The 15,565-nt window shown below is 41.0% G+C and overlaps 1 protein-coding gene across 8 annotated transcripts in view; it reads left to right on the top strand.

Moving 5' to 3' along the window:
* The first annotated feature begins 209 nt into the window (after positions 1-209).
* PXK (PX domain containing serine/threonine kinase like) overlaps positions 210-15,565 on the top strand; it is a 42,984-nt gene continuing 27,628 nt past the window's right edge. For all 8 annotated transcript variants that reach the window (XM_031505936.2, XM_021530946.3, XM_021530956.3 and 5 more), the window contains exons 1-5: positions 210-416; positions 8,409-8,459; positions 9,123-9,170; positions 13,243-13,429; positions 15,320-15,397. In XM_031505936.2, the coding sequence (XP_031361796.2) occupies positions 315-416; positions 8,409-8,459; positions 9,123-9,170; positions 13,243-13,429; positions 15,320-15,397 (466 nt within the window). In that variant the 5' untranslated portion in view covers positions 210-314. The remainder of the gene's footprint in view (positions 417-8,408; positions 8,460-9,122; positions 9,171-13,242; positions 13,430-15,319; positions 15,398-15,565) is intronic.

Below are 15,565 nucleotides of genomic sequence, written 5' to 3' on the forward strand. Positions count from 1 at the left end.
CCGTGTCCCCATCCCGGTCGTGTCCCCATCCCGGCAGGGTTCCATATCCCGCCGTGTCCCCATCCCGCCGTGTCCCCATCCCGCCGTGTCCCCATCCCGCCGTGTCCCCATCCCTCCCCGTCCCGCGCTCCCGGGGCGGGACCCGCCCGGAGCGGCGGCCGCGGCGCCGCCTGGCGGCGGGCGGTGGCAGCGGCGGGCGGCGGCGCTGAGGCCCCGCGGCGGCGGCGGCGCTGCCGTGTTGACAGCGGCGGCCGCGCCGGGAGCTGCCCCGGGAAGCGGGTTGGCGGCGCCGGTTCTCCGCTCCCTCCTCAGCTATGGCCTTCATGGAGAAGCCGCCGGCCGGCAAGGTGCTGCTGGACGATACGGTGCCGCTGACAGCGCAGATCGAGGCGAGCCAGAGCCTGCACTCGCACACGGTGAGCGGGGCAGGCCGGGCCGCGGGGGCAGGCGGGAGCGGCCGGGGCGGGGGAGGGAATGGAGGGAGCCGGTACCGGGGGGTGCTCGGGGTCGGCACGGCGGGAGCGGGGCCGGGCGGGCCCGGAGCCGAGCCCGCGGCAGCGGGGCCGGGGGTGCGGGCGGCGGGGGGCGCAGCGGGGCGGGCTGGGGGCGAGGGGAAGCGGTGCGGGAGGCAGCGGGGCCGCGACCTCGCGGCGCCCGGACCCCGCGGCGGGGCGCGGGCTGCGCTGCTGGCTCGGCTCCGTCCCCCTCTGTGTCCGCGGGGCTCCCGGGAGCAGCCGCAGCACCCCCGGGGGCACCGCCGGGCTCTGCGGGTTCGCTCCGCGGGGTTCGCGCTGCCTCGCGTCCCTCCGAGCCAGGCCCTGCGGGTTGCTGCCACTCCTGCCTTCCTCGGGGTGCTGCAGCCTTTGGAGCAGAGATGGGCTCCGGCTGCCGCGTTTCGGTGGCTGTGGTGAAGTTACACGTGAACGGGCTGCGTTCGCCTCCGGGTCCTGCCGTGTGGCCGAGCGGCGGCTGTGGAGCGCAGACCCCGCAGCCCCCGCCCCATTGCTGAGCTGTGCGGAGCGGTGGCACTCCGCAGAACAAGCCCTGCCGTCACTTGGGTGTCGCACATTAATTCTTTTGGGATGCTAGGACACATGCACAGTGCTTCCATAAGAACTGTCTTTGAGTATGCAGTAGTAATCCAAATTCTGTAATGTCCTGTTTGCAGTTATTTTCCACTTCCAAAACCGGGTTTCATTATAGTATGACCAAGCAGTAGCGTGAATCAGAGAACTGGCTGTCATTTCTGATTCCTGCTCTAGCTGAGAGCAGGGATGCTGGAGAAGAGGCCAGAGGTACTTTCAGCAGCAGGTTGTCCAGTGGGAAGGTTCCTTTAAATGGAGAGAGTGTTTCCTTATGTCCCTTACACATCTCTGACTCCTGCATGGTGGATTGCTTCCTGGTTCCTTGCATACCTCTAACCTGAACGACAATAACTGCAGGTTCACCGTGGGGTATATACTAATTTACAGACTGTCTTATTAAATACTCTTCATAGAAATAATTCGCACCTAAGAAATGGTTTATTTTTTGTCTGAGAAACTGCATTTATTGATGTTCCAGTCTTTCTCTGAACGAAGTTACTGATGAGAAATTGTCTAGGAGGTCTTGTGAATCCAGCAGGCTGTGGCTCTCAATTGGTGCAACTCCTCTTGTAATTAAGACTAAAGAGGTTTATTTCCTGGCAAGTGTGATGCTTTTTACCTGTTTCAATAGCTGAAGGGTGGGTGTGCCAAGTCCTGTGAGAAGTTGTGTAACTCCTAATACTCCCCAGTTAGCAGACCAGATTATGTTTCGTTAGTAGCTTGTTTCCTTATTATGCTTTTTTGTTAGTGCAAATGACAATAGCGCTTTGTGTTCTTTCCTTTGGTTTGTGTGATTCTGGTTAGAGAAGAAAAAGTCACAAAATTCTTTTAGAATGATCTCTTGGAAGAATTTTTGAAATCCAGACCCTTCTTGTTTCTGAGGGAGTGCGATAGCCCCGTCTTTCATCTCTGTATTCTGTTACTAATGGGTGTGCTGGAAAATTCTCTACTGTTTTCTTCTGATCTTTTCTTAATAACAGAATGCTGGAGCACCGTGCCTTTTGATTTAAAATCTGTCTCTAAGATACATCTATTAGTAATTGTTTGTTTTGCTGCAGAAGCCCTGTTGATAGCTGAAAGATGGCTTGAAGTGTGTTCAGCACAGATGGTTTATACAGAGCCAATGTGGGATAACAAAATACAGGAAGCCATTAATAGAGACTTGGTTTCTTATTTGATGTAAGTGGACTATTCTGTCATTTCAGATACTTCATTTTATGTCCCTGGTGTCTGAATAGCTTGTTTATTGGTGGGTGATGCTGTCCCTGATTTGAACTTTCCTGATTCAAAATAAGCTATAGAAACAAATCCTTGTCTCTGAAGAGGTGTGTGAATGAAGCACTTCTAAGAAATAAGGGTTGAAGTGTTTTTTGTGGGGTCTGAAAACTGTATTTTACTTTGTTAAATTATAGTCAGAAGAAAATAGATTGTCATTAACTGAATGCTTTTTAGTTTTCTTCCTCGTTCCACCTCAAAGTGGTATCTTTAAAAGATGTAGATCTATAAAATCCTTTATCCCAAACTAATCTTTGGAGAACTAGGCCTGTTCTAAAGCAAAGACAGCCATGATTTTTTAAAATTCTTTTGTCAGCACTATATATTAAGATTTTATAATGTTGTTTAGTGTTGCAAGTGTTGTTTTAAACTTGGGTTTGTACTTTTTTCCTGTAGATCATAGCTTTTAAAAGTGCCCATATGAAGATGGCTTAGGCTGAGTTTAGGTGCAACTTTAACATGGCAACTGAAGTAGTAGTTATATAAATCTCCTGTTGGTGCTGAAAATAGCCAGTCTTCTGAAAAAACAGCTAAGGAAAAGGTGAAGAATTTCAGGAAAAGCTGTAGACACAGTGAAATATCACACAGAAGACCAAAGCTTGTGTCTAATGAATAGTTTGCTTGTGTATTGTTCTAAGCAGTTTCTGTTAATTTAAATTTAGTACAACAGACTAGGTAAGTGTAAACTCCATAGCGTTGAATCAAGGGCTGTACTTGGCACAGGCTGAGTTTCTGTTTCCTGAGGCTGAAGGTGAAACTGAAAAAAAACAAAACTGAAAACAAAACCTGAGACTACTATGTTCTCACCTAGTTCTCCAGAAACCTAAGAGGGGATTAAGCTATTATTGAAAATGGACTTTTGAGGATTTGCACTTTTTGCTTAGTAAGAGTATGTCAACCCCCCATAAATGGGTTTTTAGATTGTTAGGGAGCCAACTGCCAAATTATCTCATAGGCACATAGGCTCAGCATACTTTGTTCAAGTCAGAAGAGCTCAGAAGTTCTTACTGGACTTAGGACATCTGAGCTGCAACATAATCTCAATGTTTTTGCATTGCAACAAAGAAATTGTTCACTGAGTTTTTATTTCTGTGTATTTAATTCCAGTCATAATTGGAAGAGGAAAATGATGCCTTTCTATGTTTGCAAAAGTTGTTTCCCTGGTTAAGTGTGTTACAAGCAGTCTGAGTTTTGTTGGAATTGGCAATTAAATACAATTAATTCTATAGCGTGGTGTTTATGGAGTCCTTTTCATTTTGAAAGCCAAAAAAATTCATATTGCAGGTGCATTCCAATGGCATCTCACTGAATAGATTTGAAATTACGAGAGCAAGCCCAGTCAGCTTCATTTTCTCTCCTTCTTTATGCTTCAGCCTCTAGCTCTGCCTGTGTAACTTCCAGGGGTGTGTTGGGCACCTTTCCACAGCCATGAGTCAGTCCCTTTGTAGGTCTGTGTACCAGCCTTTTTGTAGAAAATGAAGTTTTGTTGCTATTGCATTCCTTGACTTCAATAGGAGCAGGAGTACATCCAATATACTAAGCCATTTGCAAGTATCTCATCTTGATGCCAAATGTTGTGTTCTGACAACAGAGGCAATTTCAACACGAAAGCTTTAATAAATTTTGGCTATTAAACTTGCCTCATATTGCAATATTTCATCTCTGTGTTCACCATTTAATAGTGGTTTCTTTCTAGAGCCTTAAAATAGGACGCTATTTTCTTCCATGAAAATCTTGACATTTTCCTTATTAAGAACTATACCTGCAAGTCTGTTCAGCAGTAAAACTACTGGTGAGTTGTACGTGTTCTTAACATTTCTCAGTTCTTTTCTGAAGTAATTTTCCTTTTTCATGTGTTTCATATTTTGAAATTGAAGTAGTGAAACAGCCAGCTTTGATACAGTACATTGTTGTCTTAAAGGCATTTGGAAATGAACAGCTGAAATAAATCTCTCTCCTAACAATCTTTCAGAGTTTTTAGTTTTCCTTAAGCAGTGTTGAATGTTGACAGTCATGGCTGTTAGATTTGGAAAACGTTGAAAAAGCATTTATATTTTTCCTATATTGTTCCAAATAGAAAAATGGAGCCACATATTTCTAGGACTGTAGAGTTTCATTTAAAAGCTTGTAAAAGATTTTGTACATCTGCTTTACAAGGAATTCAGTCTTCTCAAGGCTGCATTCACTTTGGACAAAAACAAACATGAAGTTACTTTTAGACATGGCTTTACACAAGGAACTGTCGTAGTTCACTGGTTTCAGAAATGCAGTTCCTCCCCTGGATTTAGTCAGTAAACTTGATTATCTCCCACCTCTCCTCCAGCCTGAGCTCACAAAAGATGGCTCTTTCGTCACACAATTTTAATTATTCCAAACTTAGGGTTTCCACTGGTGATCTTACTAAATTAGTATTGCATTTGTAGGTCCTGTGAAGATTGTAGTCAAAATATTAGTTTCCGTATTGTACTTTAGTAAACCCTAATTAGAATATTTTTGTTGGCTACTGAGTATTTCCTCAAAAATTGTGAGTAATTTGACTTTCTGGTGAAGGTCATGGTGATGCAGAGCACTGAAAATCTGTAATTTCTCATCTCTCTCCAAGGTTTTTTGTGTTCACTAAGTTTCATTGCATGTCAATGTGTGTCCTATTTTTTCCCCTGCAGTTGTCCTACTTCATAACTTTCACTTAGTCAATGGCTGACTCATTACTACAGAAGGGATGCAGTGTGTGAATGGTGCAGCACAGACACACACCTGCATTGTTTAGAAAGTGGGGAAACACCAACCACTGCTGCTGCTTCTACCTCAGATGGGCTTAATGGCAGGCTGTGCAATAGCAAATAAATACTGTGCCCTGTAACAGAGAGGCCTCTGAGGCTGAGCAGCTCTCCTGATGTTGTTGCTACTTTTCACATGGGAGATTTTCTAAATAAACATTTAAAAGAGCTTCTTACTAGAAATTGTTCCAATCCAGCCTACTTAAGCAGGGATTGTATTCATGCTTAATTAGGCTTTTCTCTCTTTAATGCTTATAAAATAAAGCCCTTTCAAACTTTTAGTTGATGTGACCTGAAGGTGACCTGGATCTTTATAAGGGCTGGCTTTTCAAGCCTGTTGGATTAAACAGATGTAAAGCAGAAATCTGTGGAAAAAGAGACTGACTATCCTGAGCTGGAAATTTAGAGATGATTTGCTTAGGGAAACAGAATGTGTTACCCAATATTGTTGAGCTATTTCATTATAAGAATCTCTTAACTCACCACTTTTTTTTCCCCCTGTTTTGTCTCTGCAAAAGCCTTCTTTCCGGTTTGTTTCCTGTTTCAAAAACTAGGAATGATGATAAAGAGCAATTGTTAAACATTTGGAGTGCTTTGCTGTGCAATTTCCCCCCCAGGAATGTTAACAAAATTTTGCTGAGCAGCTCTGGGTTGCTGATGATAATGTTTTAATAATTGCTGGAGCACCAGGGACTAATCTTGGTGAATTTTGGGGAGAAAAAAACCCCAAGAAATGAAACCATCTAAATCTTGGCTCTACCTGAAAATGGGTGAATTCAGGGTAACATTAATCCCACGCAGTGAGTGTGAAACTGTTATCAGCAGTGTGGTTGTCACTGATCCATGTGGTTATATGGAAAATACTCCTTTTCAGAGCTCTATCCAGAATGCTGTAGTACTAGGAAGAACATTTTAGGAAATGATTGTGCAGCTGGGGTCATACATATTTCCCTGCTCCCAACCTCCTCCTCCCAGCACCTATTTCAGCTTTTTTTGACTAATTGGAGCAGCCAGGAAATGATCCCATAGGTAAAACTGCTTTGCTTGGCATCTTTAAAAATGTATTTTGAGCTGCTGCAGGAATATCAAGGTTGTGTCATGAAGTGGTTTGGCAGTACAGGTAGGAAGAGCAGCGGATGTACAAACCTTACCTGTGTGGAGGGAGCCAGGGAGGTTGTTTTGGGAATGGTTTTGTGGCTTGTCCTGTTGGAGGCTCCTGCTGACAGTGACCTTGCTGCTCGTGGGCAAAGCATAGGGGGAGGTTGTCTCTCTGCTGCAAGCTGAGACCTTTCTTTCCCAACCAGCAGCTGTTAGGGCTCCTTTGAAGTTATTTGGTAAACTGAGTCATAGGAAAAATTCTGAGCTATTCATGTAGGAGTGAAAGATGCCATGGGAATTTGTACAGGAGTGTAGCTAACATTGACCTCCCTGAGCCTGGTTGCTGATGCTTAAAATTATTTGCAAGAGTGAACTCTGGTAATTACTAGCTTTTTCTGAAGGCATTTCCACCCTGTTTTCCTGTGTTTGATGATGTTGCTAAACACAGATGAACCTGAGTGTGCCTCTGTTTTCCTTATGTTTTCATTTATTTCCTATGGGCAGTCCCACTATCAGGTTGTCTCAGAAGAAGACTGTTGTAATTCAAGTTTTTTTTCCTAACTAAAACAGAAGTTGGCAGAGCAATAAAGGCATTTATGCATTTAGACTTGAAGAGTTGAAAGCTCTTCTCTGGTCCTATGGGAAGCATATATCAGTGTGCTAATTATAATCCCACGACAAGTTTGTTGCCACACAGAGGCAATAGGAAGTATCAACTTCTCACTGGAACTCAGCATTCTGTGGTCTGCTGATTATGTGTACCCCTGGCAGATACTGAGAATGGGATTGTATTATCCTTGCTTTTCTACTATTACTGTTCTTTGACTTTCAGTCTTATTACCAGCTTTGGGGGAAAAGCCCCTCCACCAACTCAGAAGATCATTTAGGCTTTTTCATTAGTTGTATTGACAGGGTAGTCCTGAGTTGGACAAAAATTCATTATGGAGATGTGTGTGGTGGAACTTCCTTACAGACACAACTAATGGCCTCATCTGGAGAGTGTTTGGTCTTCTCTTTCCAGTTGCAAACCCTGTAATATAAGAAAGGAACTTGATTAATGCATTAGGCCACAAAAGCAGATATGGATGGGATGGGAAAATGCTCAAGTAAGTGTGGGGAAAAATAGTTGTGGCCCAAATAAGGTTTTTTTAAAATATAATCTTACAGTGAGAATGAGCTCTGTGTCCCAAGTTGTGTATCATGAGGCTCTCCAGAAGAGCCGTGTTGACCAGTGTGGTTGTGTGCAGTAAGATCCTTTCATGGTTCTTTAATGAATTTGTGTTCTGCCTGTCTTGAAGCATTTTCTTGGGGCTCAATAGAAAATGACAATCACTGGATAAAGAGCAAGTGCTACAAGAGATTGAGCAATAACTCAGCTTCTTCCAAAATCCTAGAAAAGATGAATGACTGCACATGGTGAATCATCACTGGTGTGGTTTTTCAGAAAGCAGCCAATGTTCCTTTGAGACTTGATGAATAAGCAGTTGCTGCAATTTTTTGTCTGTGTGTGAAGTAGCCTCTTCCCAAAATGCAGTAATGGTCACAAAACAAGGAAACACACATTAGAGGTGAATATGGGTTTCCAGGTGTCCCATTAATTGATTTCTGTCATATAGTTTCCAAAGATAATTACTCTGGTTAAATCTTATCAGCTCTGTGTATTGATGTTACTAGTTATGAGGATTTGGGCTTCTTGTTTTGAAGGAAGATACCATAATTATGATTTCAAATGGGTAAGAGGAAAGAATATGGAGGAGCCATGTTAGGCTGACTTTCTGAAAATAGACACTTTTGGTGTAGGTATTTACTGGCATTTAACTTTGTTATGGTGGTGGCAATAATTCCTGGGGGCACTTGTTAGATATTGGAGGTGGGAAGGGAGAGGTTTCTTCAGCTGTTGTGGGTAGAGCTGTGTGCTGAGATGCTTTTGCTGTCTTCTTCTGTTACTAAATGAAACCACTTGAGTGCCCCACAGGTGTGCAAGCTCCTGGAACTCTCCTTGTCCTCTGTGCTGGGAAAGCAGAGCAGAGCAACTGTTAGGGATGGGTCTGAGCAAACCCAGGTGTTGGATCTGAATGTTCTGCATTTGAATGTTAGTTGTCTTATTTGAAGAAGTGCCTAATATTTCTTCAGCTCATTAGTTCTCATTTCTAATTTTTTTCCCTTTTACTAGGAGTACATAATCCGTGTCCAGAGAGGAGTTTCAACAGAAAACAGTTGGCAGGTAATTTCTTAAGTTGTAGTTCATGTAACCGGGACTCCTTTTTTAGGAAAAGTTTGAAAATTGCCTATTGCTACCTTTTAAAATTTGAGCTGGAAAGAGAAATGTTGATTTGAAATTGAGAACATGAAGTGCTTGAATTCTTTTGGTCAAAACTAAGAGAAAAACAGTATTGCTGCCAGCTACAGAAGGCATGTTTTCTGCTGCAATTCTGAATATTCCAGGAAAAATGCCTGTCATGTGTTTCTACTGTGTGTTGGTACAACCATAAATTTAAAATCTAAAATTCCAGTTTGCCTTTCTCAGTGCTAAAATCACAGCTCTGCTTATATGAGACCAGTGAAACCAAGAAGTAGTAATAAAGATGAGTGTGAAAAATTGTCACATCTAATATAGCAAAAATGCCTTGTTTGCAGACAACTTTGCTCACAAGTACTGTTTTAAGGTAATTTTTAGAAATGCATTTTCTGTCTGATCAAGCTGTGATTAAAAACTCTTTTTTGCTCTCTGGCAATGTGACATAAATCCAACAGTTAGGCATTTGTACAAAAATTGCAAAAGAAGATAATTGTAAATGGGAATTCATTTTTTCTGATGGGATTTTGAGAAGTAAAATGCTAATAGAAAAAGGAATTTGTTTCCTGAACTTTGTATTTTATTTTACAGATCGTGAGGCGATATAGTGACTTTGACTTGTTGAATAACAGCCTGCAGGTAATTTTCACTCTTCATATATGAATAAAAAATGCTGTTAGAAGAATATATTCAGAATTGTGATATTTATGCCTTGTGGTATTTTTATATATTGTGGTGAAAGAAAAAAGCTCCTACCTAGTTGTAAAGAGCTGTAAACTGTGACTTCAAATGTAACATGAATATATACTTTTTCATCTTTAAGTTTTCTCATGTAAAAATTGAATTTTAGTATCAGCAGGATGAATTTATATAGAAATGGAGGAAATTGGCAGATGCTGAATCTTTCCCTTCAGTCCTGTGACTTGTTCCGGTTTTATGTGTTTTTATTTGTTCCTCCTTTGATTTGGAGAAAGCCAAGGCACATACCAACCTTATAAATTCAGCATTGAAGTGCTATGTGTCTCATTATTTATATTCGTCTAAAAGCACTACCAGATGCTGCTTCTCATGTGATGGTTTTCTGTGTCACTGAGGAGTGTTCCTTGGTCAGACACTGGACTTACTGTGTGTTTTCTTCTGCTTTTTAGGACAATTATTTCTTTTTAGTTTGTGTGGGAAAAAGCAGAAGTGTGAGTGTGTTTGGGAACGGGGGGAAGCAGCAGTGATTAACATCTACAAGAGACAAACTCATTACTTGAGATTTCCATACTGGGCAAACAGGATAAAAAGCGAATGGCACGATTTGAGGATAGATTTTTGTGACTTTAAAATTTTTCCCTTGTTAAGTGTTTCATGAATTCAAGAGCTTAATACTGCTTCCACTTCCCCCCTCCTCCCCAGATCAAATCAACTATCTGCTTGATGAGCCTTGATGAGCAAAACCCTGTAAGGATGTTGATTTGTGTGCTCTGAGAGCCCACTGTAACTGCTTCCTCTGCTGCAGGTGGACAGGGCCAAATCAGTCGTAATTCAACAGATGCAGCATGGTTACCTTGTGGAATTAATCTGTTAAATGTGCAGCAGCACGTAGGAACTTTTATCATGACCTAGAAACCTTCTCTGTGATGTGCTGAATAAATGCAATACAGAGGTGTCTCCTGCACCAGAGACATCCAAGATCTAAAATTAGACAAACACCCATGGGAACACAAGGAGTTGAGTTGGTACTAGTCATCAGAATACCTTGGGATCATTGTGGTCTAACATAGTTTGGATGGATATCACAGATTAAAAAAAATTGTGGAAGTTTTAAAAAGAAGGAAGAGTTCACTTTGCAGCCACCTATAACAAGCTGCTCTTAACCATGGGGGAACAGTGTGTTAAGGCATGAAAAGGCTTTGTTGCCTTCTCATTTACCTTTCAAATGAGGCAGCTTTAGTAGAGAAGGCAATGGACCTTTAAAACTTAAAATCCAGAAATGACAGGTACTGCAAAGTTAGGCCTATGTGAAAAATCTGTAAAGTGAAGGTAAATAGGTTATGTATGATGGAGTTTAGAAAGAAAAAGCCTTTTTATCTGAAATAGAAGCGGATTATAAAAGTGGAGGGTCCAGGAAATTATCTGAGAGCAACTTTGCAGAGTGAGACAAAGGGGAAATTGGAAACAGGAGAGACTAAGATCCAGGATAAAATGTCAGCTGCTTGGATGACTGGAAAACGTTAAAAAGAATTATCAAAATGTACCTCTAACTTAAATGGGAGGATATAAGAGGGTGGCTAAATTAGCAGGCCATGTGCTTTAGCAGTTGGTCTCCTGCAGTGGCTCTTTTCTCCCACTGTTTCAGAGTTTTTTATAAATTAATCTTTGTGATGCTGGAGCTGAACTTTCCTCATCTGTTAAGGCAGTAAAACACTTCTCAGATGTTTCCATCCAAAACTCTAAGCAACAATATTCCATCACAATATTCAGGTCCAGTGACATATTTTAAAACTCTTTAAGCTCTCATCTTGTATATATTGAAATTAGAGTAAACAAACAAAACTCCAAACAAATAAGAAGATACCAAACCCTAATCTTTTTCCTTCAAAGCTAAAGATCTGCTGGAAGAACTGCTGGAGCTTCTTTTGAGTGTAAAGCCCAAGTTCTCCAAGTTTTTCTGGCATACTTGACCTCTCTGTGTTTATGTGGATGTGTTTGAGCACAGTTGCAGTTGAGTTGGAATGCAAATTTTCTGTTCTTAATCTAGTGCTATGTACAGTAAGGATTGATAATTTAAAAATTGTCTAGGCAAAGGAATGCAGTCATGCCAAGCACCTTGGGAAAAAATGAAGTGTATATATGTGACCTTGATTTGTATCAGAAAGTTTCAAGACATGTTCCCTTGAACTCTCAGTTGTACCAGATTGAAAAGCTTCTTCCAGTCCGTTCTGCATTTTTTTCCTCTTTACTTATTTGACAGAGATCAGTGGAGATCATTCTTCTGTTTTGTCAAGTGAAGTGCTGGTACTGGAAGTACTGGAATTCACAGCAAGATATCTGGCTTTTGTGAAGCATTTTATTGCAGCTTTTGAACAGACATTCCTGAGCAGGCTGTGGTTTGAAGATAAGAATGTTAATTCCCAGGTTCTTCCCTGGCAAGCCCATCCTGGCTCCAGTGGTGAGCTGGGGCCACTGAGAAGTGGTGTCTGAAAGCATGTAAGGTCTTTGCAAGGTCAGGCTCTCAGTGAGGTGTTCTCTGCTGGAGTGCTCTTGCTGTGCTGTGCTGTGTGTTTTGGCAGATGGCTACAAAAACCTGGGCCTGAATGTTACTTTCTGTTGAAAAATAGTAGAAGTCTGATTTATGAGTTTAAAACAAATGATAGTGGTTGGAAAACCTGTGAATTAGAGTCAGTTTCTCTCTGATGGTGGCTAGCTGTCAGGTCAAGAAGGTAAAGGTGATGAAGATTTGACTTGCTTTTTAAGTGAGTAATTCTAGAAAAGGTCTCAGCTCTTGTTTAGACACTCAGTTTTTAATTAAAATGAGTGGTCTGCCAAAAGAGTTCTGTTTGTCTCTGGTGCTAAAACTAATTTGGTGAATTACTGGCTGTAAGTGATATATGGTTGCTTTTGGGTTTTCTTGCTGGTTTATAAATAGTTTCTGTAATTCAGACATAGTTATAGCTCTTTTTCAGTCCATAATTTGAAGTCAGAAAACGAGAAGTAGGAGAAGTGCTGAAGTTAGCAGAGGACAACTCCTGTGTTCAAATGAAGGAAGTAGAAAGGAAGGGGAATGCTCCTTCTGCCCCAGTTTGTTGAACTAATCCACTTTTTTCACTAGTTAAAATGAAAGTTGTTAAAACACCAGAAGTCCCAGTCTTCTCCCTGGTGAACTCTGCTTTAGAAATGAGGTTATTGCATCTGGTGTAATTGATTGCTGCAACATGCAATTCTTGAAGATAACTCCCATGGGAATTCAGCTTACCCAAGGCAGGTGCTTTGATCTGCAGGACAACGATGTGTTAACAACACGAAAAATGTGTTCTGGCTATTCACATGACGTAATTGAATCTAAACACTAAAGATGATCTCTTTGATCTAATTTGCAAAGGCTTTGAAATTTTTTTCATTGTCCTATTTTGAAGGATTTCTCTGATTTTTTCCCTTAAGTTTTGGATCTCTTGTGTCAGTATAATGCAATTAGCATACATCCCCTGGTATATTGCAGCTATTTCTGGGTTGAAAGATATATAGATGTTTAAAAAATGTACAGGAGCAAATTCAGAAGATAAAATGGAAATCTGCACTGTATTTGAAATTACATATTTATACATAGAGGCAGATGAAAGGTACTAATCTGCACTTGATGAAAAATGGTAAGGTGTGAATTGTTTTTGTGCTGTGGCAGAATAACGTCATAGAAAGAATCTGGCTGAAAATTGTCACTATTAAATATCTGAAAGTTTTGGGTAGTGATCTTAAATGTATGACTCACTAGCAAAAATTTGTCTCCTTGTATTTTCAGTGTTGTTCCACTTAATAATCTCTTCACAGTGGGATGTGAGCTGTCATCTGATTCTGATAACTGTGCTAGGAAAAATAGAAAAGCTTGTACATACACTGTACAAAGAGTTATCCAGCTTGCTGCTGAGAAACGTTTGCTTTCTGGGTTGCTAGTTTTATATCCTTGAGGCATTTTGCAAGCAAGGTTAGTAATTTTTCCTCTCTTTTTAAGATCTCAACTCTAAGTCTACCTCTTCCTCCAAAAAAGTTGATTGGAAATATGGAGCGTGAATTCATTGCTGAAAGACAGAAGGGACTCCAGGCCTACCTGGATGTGATTACTGCCCATCACATACTGTCTAACTGTGAACTGGTAAAGAAATTCTTGGACCCAAACAGCTATTCTGTAAATTACACTGGTAAGTCAAAAATACAGAACTGTACTTCACTTTGACTTCAGCACGTGCTCTGTATCTTCTGTGAATGCTGGCCAGGATCTACACTGAAGCATGGGGGGAATAATCTTCAAAATTATCCTACTGTGCCTGTGATTATTTGTGATAATGCTCCTCCAGCTCTGTGCATGGATCCTGCTGGGATTGTGAAATATAAATATTTGAATTATTTCACAGAGGAGTGAAGAGGGTCAAGATCTGTATAAGCAGAACTTGGAGGAGGAGGGTTGGTGAGAGTGACATCTAGTTTTCGTAATTCATAATAAATGAAAAGAGTTGCTCTTGGGAAATAATTTTTCTGTCAGAGTATAAGGTGGAGTTAAGTTTGTTAGCTTAGAGTTCTGTTGAAACAGACCATTTTCTGAGCCCTGAATCTTTCAAGAATTGTGGTTATCTTGTCCAGCTCCTACCCTTGCTTTGAGGTGTGATCTAATTTAGAACTAGTTGTTTGAGCTAGGTTGAGTACTTTTTCAAGGCTAGACTAAGCCAGATACTCTTTTCTCACAGATATTGGAAAGTCACTGCATTCCTTAAAATTATATCCCAGTGATCAGTTTCTTCATTGCTAACTGTTTATTCTTTGAATTTGTCTTACTGCAGCTTCAGCCATTGGATATCAATAAATATTTGTCTTACAGATTGAAAAAACTTCCTCTTAGTGATGAAACCCACTCCACAAATTTAGTTCATATACAAACCAACTTTTTGCAAAATGCAAAGCTTGTTTTCTTAGAAGCAGAGCCTGCTGAAGCAGGAACTCACTGCTTCCTTTTCACTTGTCTTTTTTCCCTCCCTTTATGTAACATTCTTGTGTCTTCAGCTTCAAAGTGCAAAGAACATTTCCCAGTATGATAAGCTGTGCAGGAGTTGTAAATTATTAGTAACTCTTTAAGGATGCAGTTTGTCTGGCTAATGCTGAGCAAGCAGTTTAAATTCTCAAGGAGGTGTTGTGATGTCTGTGTTAATTTTGAGCACTTTCATGAAGATTGTTTTTCCTGAAAGTTGCTGGGAATCTGGTGACACACGTCATTGCCTGTGGTCTTTAGAGATGCCATCAGTTTGTCATTTCCTAAATACTGGAGCAGAGAGATTATACTTATTACACATTTTTTCCTAGCATATTTCTGAAGAAAGAAGATACAGTGCAGAGAGATCATCACATCCTTACTTTTTGCTGTGTTTCTATGCCATGATTCCCTTGGCATGATTCCCTTTCTCCCCCCCAGTTCTCATTGAGATTTCCCCTCAAGTTCCTTCATGAATAAACCAGTTGTATTCCCAGCTGTGGGAGAATTCACTAACCAGATGGGTGTCCTCCCCCTTGGCCCTCAAAATGTATGAAGTCCCATGATAGCTGGCCAAATACCTCTGCCTGCACAGAAAAGGGCACAATAACCTGTAGTGAAACAGAACTAGTTTACAAACTACACTTAGTAATAGCAACATAAATGGATGTCAAAAAGATAAAAGCACTTTTACAGATGCAGCAGAAACATTTGGTGTTCTAATGTTGTGTACACCTAGTGTGGGAAATCTGAGCTGTGATTTAGACTTGGAAATGTAGATCCAGTACAGATAGAATGGAGATTGTAGGCTAAGTATTCCAAGCAGTGCTTTCTCTGTTTTCTCTCTGGATTTGAGTTACCAGGTTAAAAACTCAAATGCTTTCTAACTGTATTTTTATCTGGTTTCCTTTTGAATTGATTTTGCTGACTTTTAGTCTGAATTCCTGAAGGCTTCCTTCTGGCATTGGACCTTGCCTCATATGTGGATAATTACATTATACAGTGTCTTAAAAACATTTAAATTTTTTTCTTCTTTTTCTCCCTCTTTGTCTCCTTTTTTTCTTTCCAGAAATTGCCTTACAGCATGTTTCAATGTTCTTCCGATCAGAGCCAAAGTGGGAAGTAGTTGAACCATTAAAAGATATAGGTAAGAAGGCCATGTGTGCATGAAAACTTCTTTGATTTTTTTCCCAATTATGAGAGTTGTCCTAAGGTTCCAATACTGTCTTTGCTTACAGACCTTGTCCTACCTGCAAGCTGTGTGATTTGGCAGTTTAATTAAAGCCCCTGCTGAGTTTTTTCTTTACTTTTTCTT

This window comes from Lonchura striata, chromosome 12 (genome assembly GCF_046129695.1).
Source record: "Lonchura striata isolate bLonStr1 chromosome 12, bLonStr1.mat, whole genome shotgun sequence".
In the NCBI taxonomy this organism is placed as follows: domain Eukaryota; kingdom Metazoa; phylum Chordata; class Aves; order Passeriformes; family Estrildidae; genus Lonchura; species Lonchura striata.